At 44.6% G+C, this 10397-nt stretch overlaps 1 protein-coding gene across 1 annotated transcript in view; it reads left to right on the forward strand.

Annotated features, from left to right (window-relative positions):
- Positions 1 to 10153, forward strand: part of TMPRSS3 (transmembrane serine protease 3) — a 19838-nt gene extending 9685 nt beyond the window's left edge. Inside the window, exons 7-13 of the mRNA XM_086480059.1 lie at positions 77 to 120; positions 876 to 1041; positions 2548 to 2717; positions 4361 to 4456; positions 5449 to 5591; positions 7074 to 7226; positions 10133 to 10153. Of these exons, the coding sequence (XP_086336185.1) occupies positions 77 to 120; positions 876 to 1041; positions 2548 to 2717; positions 4361 to 4456; positions 5449 to 5591; positions 7074 to 7226; positions 10133 to 10153 (793 nt within the window). The remainder of the gene's footprint in view (positions 1 to 76; positions 121 to 875; positions 1042 to 2547; positions 2718 to 4360; positions 4457 to 5448; positions 5592 to 7073; positions 7227 to 10132) is intronic.
- Positions 10154 to 10397: the final 244 nt, after the last annotated feature.

Genomic DNA, 10397 nt, shown 5'->3' on the forward strand with positions numbered 1-10397 from the left:
TGGAAGATGACACAATCTGAAAAAAACCTCAGTATTTGTGAATTGGAACTAATACTGCACTATCTTTTCATTTTAGAGAGGAATGCGCTTCTGGCAATGTGATCATCTTAAAATGTTTGGGTAAGAATCAAGAAAAAATGAAAATAAAATCAGAAACTCTTCTTCTTCATCAGCTGCATGGCAAGAGTTGGGAGGAATTGTGTGCCCAGGGCATACTATACGATCAATTTATCACACCAAAGAAAAATTGTATTTCTTATGTAAAATTTAAAAGAATTTCAGAGAGTGAGAATAGGCTGGGAGGGCAGATTGGGAGCATCAGGAAACAGGAGTGTTTCCGTGAGAATCACAGTAGGAATTAGATGTTTAAGGATTGTGAGTTGAGTCCACGGATTGCTACTGTAATTCCAACTCTTTTCCATCTCAGTGGAGAAAGGGAAATTCTGTCTTAACATTTGAACTTTCATCCCACTCCTCTCCATGGCAGCTAGTTTTCAGATCAGGATACGAAAAGTCAAAAAATGACAGCAAAATAATCACCAGAGGAGAGGAGATGCTTCAGCCTGCCTATGTGGGCCCTGGCACTCTGTACATTTAAGGAGGGCAGAACAGTGGGTTTCACAGCTCAGCTGAGTGCTATGTCTGCAGGGGAGAAGATATGAGCCCCACAGCCCCCATACCGGCTGTGGGGCACAATGCTGCAGGGATGGGAGAGAGGATGGGGATGGCATAGCCCAAGATGTGAGCCATGGGGATGGGGACGGTCCAGCTGCAGAGAGCTCCCAGTCTCAGCAAGGCTGGGAGCAGAGGGACTGAAGGTGACCAAAAACATTACTGTGTTTCCTCCGTGGACCTTAACCTTTGCTTTCTGGCAGCGTGCGGGACACGGGCCAGCTACGGGCCACGGATTGTGGGGGGCAATGCGTCCTCCCCCCAGCAGTGGCCCTGGCAGGTCAGCCTGCAGTTCCACGGGCACCACCTCTGTGGAGGGTCGGTCATCACCCCACGCTGGATCATCACGGCCGCCCACTGCGTCTACGAGTAAGTTCCTAAATCGTCTTGCTCGGGGTGTCCCGGTGACCCTACTTGCAGTAGTCTGTTTGGGGGGCCACAGCAGAGGAGGGCTAATGCACTGTGCTTTCTCTTAAAAATAAACTGCAGGAAAGACTGGGTTATCCTCATTTCGTGGGCTTGCTCTGTAACAGTTGAACCATCTCTCTTTTCTGGCACGAATGCAAGCCTTTATTGTAAAAATCTCCCCGAGAAGTGGTTCAAATCGGGAGCCCCAGTTTTCAGATATTCTGGGCACTCCCAGCTTCCTGGGAAATCAGCTTTTAAGTGCTAGATTTTAGGTATCCCAATCCGGAATTTCTGTGCATTGCGTGTGAGTTAACAGCTCAGGAGGAATTTGTACTTGGCTGCTCTGAAGCTCCAAAATAAATTACACTATCCTTTTAAGTTGACGGGATCAATCAGTGGTAGTTAGTGAGGTGTACTGTGCTTAGTGCCTGTTACCACATACTCACTGTTCCTTTTTACGCTGTTTGAAGTAGTCTTTGAGTTGTAAATAGGTGTTAAGCAGTTATTTAGACTCTTCTTCTTTGCATAATTGTAAACATAGCCCTCTCTCTTATTTATAATGAGTTTTCTGGTTTTGCAGTCTTATTTGTAGCTTACAGGGCAGGAGAGCTCTTCCTGCTCTTGCAAATTCCAGGCCACTTTCACCGAAGACATTTAGGCAGCTAAAATGGGATTTGTCTGACCAGTGTTAGTCACCCACAACACAGCTGCCTGCTTCTAAGCCAGTCCTGTAGGATGTGATTATACGCAGTAGAGAGAAGAGTTGGGACAGAAAAATCCCACTCCTAGATCCTATTTAGAGCCCTGTATTGCCATAAAAATAATTACTTAGGGATTAAATATTTTAGGACTTTTGTCCTTAGCTTTGTCCCCCACAGCTCAGTTGGATGTGGTGTGTTCAAAGGCTGATGGGTATGGGAGCTGACAACACAACCCACATCCCTGGAGCCTGTTCCCAGCACTGACACTAACACACTGCTAGCCCGTAGGGGTGAAGCCAAGAGAAGAGGAGTTGCTCTTGTGCTGGAGGTTGAAAGATGTGCCTGCTCATGAACTGGGGGCAGAAGCAACTTCTAGAAGGAAAGCTTCTCCCTTGAAAACGCCTTGCCACAAGTGCTGTTGAGCTGGCTGGGTCACTGAGCTCAGGTGTGCCAGGCGGCAGCAGAGACTGCTGTGGGGCCAAAGAGGAGAACAGACAGGCAGGCCAATGCAAAACACTCATATATTTGTAGAAAACTGAACAGATGATATACCAGTGACCCAGTATGTTACTAAGATTAGTCACCCCTTCTGTATTTCTTGACATTAGATGCAAAACATAGCCAATATTAATAGATAGGCAAGCAAGTACAGTAGGCTGTAGCTATTTGCCTGGAGAGTCTTAGGTGGTTCGTAAGCTCAGGAGACAATTAGAAAATCTGGGGTTTTCTTGAAGGTTTTTCACTCTCTCCTGCCTCTTTGTTTCAGCCTGTACTTGCCGAGTTCATGGAGTGTGCAGGTTGGTTTTGTGACTCAGCAAGACACTCAGGTTCACCCGTATTCAGTGGAAAAAATTATATACCATCGAAATTATAAACCCAAGACAATGGGAAATGATATAGCACTGATGAAACTGGCAGCACCGCTTGCTCTCAATGGTAATTCTCTCGGTTATCTTTCGCTTGAATTTCACACCTTTCAGCTAAAAGTGAGAACGGTCTTTCCTAGTACAGACAGGGAAATTTCTGTATTTCTATATTCGCGCTATGCCTGACCCAGGACAGTCGAGTGGATCCCCACTGCCTCTAAAAGCAATGAGAGATGTGCAGTGTAGATATAGCCAGCCTGCTGCTGTGATGGCAAGGCAGCGATCCCTGTTCAGACTACACTGGCAGGAATCCCCTGGCCTCAGCATGAGAAACTCCTCTGTTCTTGATATCCAGGCACAGAGAGCAACAACGTGGTCACAGGGCTCCGCAAAATGTTCCCAGTTCGTTCTAGTATTGGCTTACTGAAGGCATTTAATTACAGGCAAACATTAACTTTATGCTTTCTAAATATTTTTCCTATCTAAAATAAATGCCCCACCTCATTTCACTTGGAGGTCACAAAGATTTTATCACGTCCTTTCTGTGAGTATAGGGAGATCCAGCAGTGTCCAAAGCTGAAAATCAAGCTTAAATTTCAAAGAGAAAAAAAGGCAATTCAAATATAATGATGCTTTTAAATTAAAAATACTTTTTTATTCTCAGCAGGATGCTACCCACAGCTGACACAGTTAGTCAATAATAATAATACTGTATTAATTGTAACGATCACCTGCCAATACCTCCTAATCACTGTGAGCTCTCTGTAAAGGGGAGCTGGCTCTCTCTGATGCATCTAGAGCGTCAGTTCTGAAATCAATTCTCTTGAAATACTTTAAATTTTCACTTTGAATGAAAATGAAGATTGATTTTTTTCTGTTTCATATCTCAGCTAGCGCAGTTTTCTTCTGCTTGGAAATAAGTTTGGGAAGCTGCCAAGAACAGTAATGTCTCTGCACCTGAGTGAGATACCCACTATGCCCTGGGGGGGCTGGGGTTAGCCCAGGAGGCTTGGAGACTCTACACTGAGGGCTTGATTCTTTGAGCTGGGACCAGTCCTGTGTGGAGAACTGAACCACCAGGAATTGCCCAGTAATATCTTGTACCTTCCCTCCCTTTGCTCAGTGCCAACTCACCTTGACACATCACAGTTTGCCCCCACAAGCATCAAACGCTGATTATAGTGCGTGGCATTCAGTGCCCCACAGCGCAGAGGCACTGAAACTCGATGAGCTGATGGGTGGGAAGCTAAGAGTACCCCAGGCGTCTTGTTGCCCTTTCAGAAGAGCGCAGAAATGTGCACGCACGGCTCTTTGTATATGCGACTGCACAAAACCTCTTAGGAGGTGCCATGCAGTCATGCCATGGCTAGCCAAGGCCATTTCTCTCCGAGCAGCATGCCATGGGTTCTCTGATGTGCCCGTCAGCTGCATACATGGTGCGTTTCTTGTTTGCTCATTCTTCAATTTATTGACCTGCCAACACCTCCTTCTGTTGCTTCATACTTTAAACTAATCAGGCCTGGTGTAGGTATTGTTTCAAACCTATGGTGCTGGCCATAAGACAAAAGGCCCGCAGAACCACCAGGCTATCTATGTAGGGACTGGGTGGTGTTCATAGCAAGTTCACTGCAAGCCAAATCCTCAAGTTTTATTGAGGCTTACAATTTTTTTGCTAAATTTCCTTTTCTTTTTTTTTTTTTTTTTTAAAAATAGGTCACATAGAGCCAATTTGCCTGCCTAATTTTGGTGAACAGTTCCCAGAAGGGAAAATGTGTTGGGTGTCAGGATGGGGAGCAACTGTGGAAGGAGGTATTTTCAATGGTCTGCTCTTGATTACACTATATGAAAACATCTCACATACAGTAAATACAGGATTTGGTTGGAGCGTTGTTCAACATTAAATTTTCTGAAATATCTGGGGGAGAAAGAAGACATATTCCTGTGCACAATGTTGTACTCAGCCTCAGTCAAACAGTCTGTGTCCTTTGTAACTTCAAGCATAGAAAGCACAGCATCAATGCAAAAATCGACCATCCTTTTTTTCAGAGAAAGCAGGTATGCATTTTCAGGCAGATTGGAAGATGTAGAAATTGAATCTGTGAATAATGCCACAAAGAAAAAGGGAATTTTTTATTTTTTTTTTTTTAACCATGACTCACAGGTCATGTTAAGCAATAGTATATACTGAATCACTTTCATGTGCAATTGGTTTTTATCACTCTTCATTCATCTCACTTAATGTGTTGCCGTTGTTCAGAGAACAAGAACAGTATGTTACATGACCTACAGGTAATAGAGAAAGGTAGGAAAAAAATTAAAGCAAGGTTTACCACATAAAATTCAGCTATATATTTGCAATAGTGCAGTTACCCCCATTTGTAGAAGACATCCATTCAGACTCTGAATAAAATAAGTATTTATAAAATAAATCAGATGTTTGCAGATGATTTGTTGACTAATAAAACAAGTGATAAATTCAAAACGAATTTTGGCACTAGTATTAAAGACAGTGTCCAACTACCTTTTAAGTTCGTTACTGTCACTGGTTGTCTAGTTTGAAATAGAAACATGTAATGTACAGCTTTATATTATGTACTGTAATAATCCACAGCTCTGTAGACTCATTAGCTACTGGATTCTGTAAGTGATGAGACATCTAGTTGCCTTACTTGCATGTTGTCATTTTAGGTATTTCTTTCACCTTTGCTTGCCAACTCCTCGTATATTAAAACATTTTCTGTTTATAATTAGAGATCAGTGTCAAGGATAGAGAGTTTTTTCTTTGTTTTTGTTTTTAACAGGTGATACATCTGACACCATGAATTATGCAGGTGTTCCTCTGATTTCTAATGCAATTTGCAATCACAGGGATGTCTACGGTGGGATCATAATGCCTTCAATGCTTTGCGCCGGTTTCCTAAAGGGAGGGGTAGACACCTGCCAGGTATGGAAGTTTCCAAACTGCAGTTGTACTCATTAACAGCAGCAATGAAAAAATATGACTAATAAGTTATCAGAAGGCACTCCCAGGACTTTCTTGTGCAAGCATTTGGTTTTGTGCCATTTACTCTGCTTACCGTGAATATCGATCACTGATTCTTCTGTAGACCATATCTGCTACTTCTGAAGCCAAATTTACTTAAGACATTTTTTCATTTCTTGCATGTGGTACAGCATGGTGCCATCCTTTCTTTGCCCTGGCTGTGGCCTCTGCACTGCACTAAATTGCACTGCACTGTGAGCAGTTCTGGAGACCTGCAAGGTGTAGAAGCCCTGTGGTGAAAAGCAGCCAAAACATGTGTCAATAGAGAAGCAGAAGCATGTGATTTTGGAAAGAGTAGAGTGAGGCAGGAGAAGGAAGAAAGGGAGAGATGTTTGAGTAACTCAGAGGACTGGTAATGACTCTGGGTAAGAGGGGTTCATAGCAGCGATGGATCAAAGGATCCTTCACGACACAGGGTAATGATGATTCAAAATCACTGTCAGAGTCATTACAGTGCCCACCTTGTGCCAGGTCTCATCCCCATACACACTAATGTGGACTCACCTAGCTAGTCATGGCTGAAGAGCAAGGGCTAGGAAGGAGCTTTGTGTTTCCAGATTTGCTCAGACCAAATTACGCATGGGACAAGACAAAGCAAAGGCATTAGGTGTATAAATCTTCATTTAAGCACCTATTTGCAACCCCCTGCCCGCCCCCCACCCCCCCAAGGTTCCCGACACCAGCACATCACTATGACTGAGAGAGCTGCCCAAAGGCAGCTCGCTCAGCCAACGACTCCAAGTGACAAAACAAGCCCTACTTGCCAAAGCGAGAAGTTTTTTCCGAATTCCCTTTTTTTTTCTGTTGTGCTGGCTCTGATACTCATAGGGCAGGAAACTGCCCCAGCAAAATAAATTGAGGGTTTTCAGCACTTAGATGTGAGACCATTGAGCCAAATCTGGGTAGCAATGTGTCTGGGAAGAGCCAAGAAAGCAGTGTGTGAGGCTGCATGCAGGAGGAGGCAGGCAAAGAGGTGGGGCCCAAGCTTGTTGCAACCCTGAGCTCAGCTCAGCTCAATACTGAGGAGCTTTTTGAGAGAATCAGCTGTGAGACACAAAGACCATGGCATGGAGACAGCAGATTAGTGATGCCCTGCCTGCAAGACAGGCAATGCCCCCTGCACCTAAATGCTGCTTAACAGCAGGCTTCAACATTTCTTCTGTTGTACTGCACTGCTAACAGGGGAAAGAAAAATATGATCTAATACACATCCCTGAGAAGTCTTCAAATTCTGCTATAATATATACTTTTCTCAGGACCCAAAACAGAGCAGAAACAGGAGACTGAATTACTGAAGACTGTGCCTCTTCCCCTACCCCACCAAATAGACGTTCTCCTCCTTTTCTGGGGCACTGAAGTTTCTTTTAATTCTTTATCCTCCAGGGAGACAGTGGGGGCCCTTTAGCATGTGAAGATATGAGTATCTGGAAGTTGGTGGGGACCACCAGCTTTGGAGTGGGCTGTGCAGAAAAGAACAAGCCAGGCGTCTACAGCCGAACCACCTCCTTCCTGGACTGGATACACGAACAGATGGAGGTCTGGTTTTGCCCCATCTCTCCATCTCCAGCTGTCGCTTTGCTCCACTTGTGCCACACAGGGTTTAACTCATATTTGTCATGGCTGAGTTGTGTCGTATGGACAAGTGCAACCCAAGGGCCCATTTGGGGATTGGGTCAGGGCTGCGTGCACCATGGGCAGAGCAGGGTGTGGGGGTCTTAGTGAGATGTGAGGAGCACCAGGGCAGGGGTAGAGAGGGAAGAGGAGTGTGGGAGGTGAGAGAGCCTGGAGGCACAGAGCAGGGAGGTGTGGAAGGGCTGAGTAAGGAGATGGAAGGCAAAGGAAGAGATGCTAGGAGAAGCCATGAGGCTGCTACAAAAAAAACATGGGGAGTGGAAGCTGAGTGTGCCAAAGAAAATGGGGAGGGGGGGAGGCAGTGTTGGCTGGAAGAAGAGGAGAGCAGAGGAAAGGATGTGAGGGGATGCTGCAGCCACATTCACCTGATCTGAGGGTGACCCACTCCCCAGAGACCAGGTCTTCTGCTGTCAGCACCCCTCCAGCCCTGCCAGAGAGATACTGGGTTCAGCAAACTGAGGAGGGACAGTCATTGTGCTTCAGATGGACTCCCAGGCAGGGGTCTGTGGCCTAAGCAGAGGCATCTAAAGCCATTTTAGAGACCCCAGGCTGTCCTGCCTGGCTCACAGGTGTCCTTGCAGAAGGTCAAGGATCTGCATCTAGCCCTGGGTTGTATCCACCATCATCATGGGGATGTCTCAGATACCCTGTGATGGTTCAGGCAGATATGGTACAGGATCTAGGGGAGGTCTGAGGCCTTGTGGACCAACTGCTGGAGGTCAGACAAGGTGCATTAAGACACCTGAAGTGGAACTAGATGGTGCATATCAAGGCAAGGGAACTGTTCTCCACTGCCCTGATAGGAGCCTAGACACATAGCTCACAGGTAGACACCTACGCACAGGCTCTTAATTGTCATTTTCTTAGCTTCATGGCAAAGCCACCCTAAGAACCAAAGTGCACATCGCACCCTGCTCGAGCCTCATCCTCACAGGCAGTGGTGCCAGCGCTGCTATTCTAGCACCAAGTTTCCTGGAATGAATGAATGCATGAATAAATAGCAATGATATTATTCCAGCACCAGCAATACAGTCCTCAGCCCTGACAGCTGCCTGTGCCACCGTGATGGTATGTGACGATACCACTCCTGACCCCATCTCATTTGTAAAATATGTGAGACTTCCTCCTCAAACCGAAGTGCCAGTATTAAGCATTCACAGACAAGGAAATGCCCAAAATAAGGTTATGTGTGCAATTTCAGTTCAGCCCCCCATCTGTATACTGTGATACATGCTGTTTTCACAACCTATATTGCACATGAAGATTTATGCTATCACATTCCTATCTGTCGCTCAACAAAGCTAAAGAAGACAGGATAACATTTCTAAATCTTTAAGACCCATAATACTACCTTTTTTCCTTCCCAAAAATATATGTCATTGTGATTCATTTGCAGATACGGAAGTCCAGACATTTCAGATGAAGAGTTCAAATCCAATGAAAGCACAGATTTTCATTATAAAGAATTGATCAAGGGGAAAAAAGTACAGCTAAATCTTTGTTTTGCTAAATGCTAACATATTATAATTATTCACAGGGTCATCCTTCAGATGTAAACATTAATTCATCAATTTATCCTCTTAGAAAAAGATTTTCAACTGCATCATAGAAACTTTGACGCTTCTTAATGGACTCTGAAACAAACCAAAAGAAAATAGAACTGGTCAGCATTTGAAAATAGGACCAAGGGAACGGCTTGCACCTGGCAGATCCATATTGTGGCATAAGAGTCCTGATCTGCTCTTACCTGTTATTGCTCGGCACGGACTGGGGTTCATTTAGTCTCTTCAGAAGTTTCTATGCTTTCTTCAAACAAAATTATCTCTCATAGCTAAGGCTTAGCAAAGAAGTTACGAAAGAGACCCATTTTACTCTAAGAGAAGCAAAATTGTAGGATAAGGAATTTGGCCATCAGCATACCCTTAAAAGCTTGCTTTCTGGAAATTAGCTTTATAACAGCTTACTCATCAGGGCCAGTCATCTAATGCAAGGCATGATCAAAGAGGAGGCATTTGTGTTTTCTGATCTTCCATTTCCAGAAGTGACTAAAGCACTTCTGACTCAGGTTTTCAGGAGGATACAAACATTTTGCTAAAGGCTCTCCCTTGTGAGTGCAAAGAAAAGTTTTTTATTGCTTTCCACTGACTGGTGAAAATTAGTTGATGTCATTTAGCAAGATGTTTCTCCAATATTGTGAACAGAATTTTTGCTGCCTCCATTTTGAACAGCTCTCCCACTAGGGAGGAAGTAACAAGTTCACAGCAGTAAGGGGAGTACCAGTGACCTACATACACTGCCGTCTGAGAAATATTGTGCTTCAACTATTAAGTCTGAATAGACATGAAAGTGTTCCCACCCCAGCAAAAAAGAAACCAGCAATGGAACAACTAAAAGGAAACAAAATAAACCCTTTCAAAGCTTACTTATCTCCCTGTATGCGTGTGTCCCATGCGTGCAGTATCTACACTATTACTAATATATTCCTCCATCCCCCGTAACCATATCCCTTTATGAGCCTTACGTTCCTGTCTCAGCTCATGCCAGGCTGAGAACCAGTGAACTAAAGCAGTGAGAGAAGCTGATGGCATTTGCTCAGGTTCACAGGGCACACAATAGGAATTGGATCACACCTCTTTCACTGAGGTGGTGTGTTTTTCTGAAGAACTTCAGTTGGCAGAACTGGCTCCAGTAGCCATGCAGTTCCTTTGGTGACCTAGCACAGCGGGGAAAATAAAAGGCATTCCCTTTCAGAGTTCAATGGGCGGCAACATGAGCGTTTGAGTAGATGCATAACTAGTTTTGCTTCCCAGAGAGAAGAACTGCAGACCTGAGGAGAGTGGCAGTGTGCTGGGCTTCTGAAAACCCACGTCATGCTCCAGCCCCACAGAAGGACCCACCACACTCTTCTGGACACCTGCTCTGAGCTTTGCACCTCCACAGACTACTTTTTATCATTTCTTTTTGGTACTGGTAACTGTACTTAATGCAAACTGTTGCATATTCAGCCTCTTTTGGACGGAAGAGGCAGCTGGATGCTGGATGATGGGCATGTGTATTTACTGTCAGCTACAAATT

The sequence above is a fragment of the Leptosomus discolor genome, chromosome 1, assembly GCF_034619465.1.
Source record: "Leptosomus discolor isolate bLepDis1 chromosome 1, bLepDis1.hap2, whole genome shotgun sequence".
Lineage (NCBI taxonomy): Eukaryota > Metazoa > Chordata > Aves > Leptosomiformes > Leptosomidae > Leptosomus > Leptosomus discolor.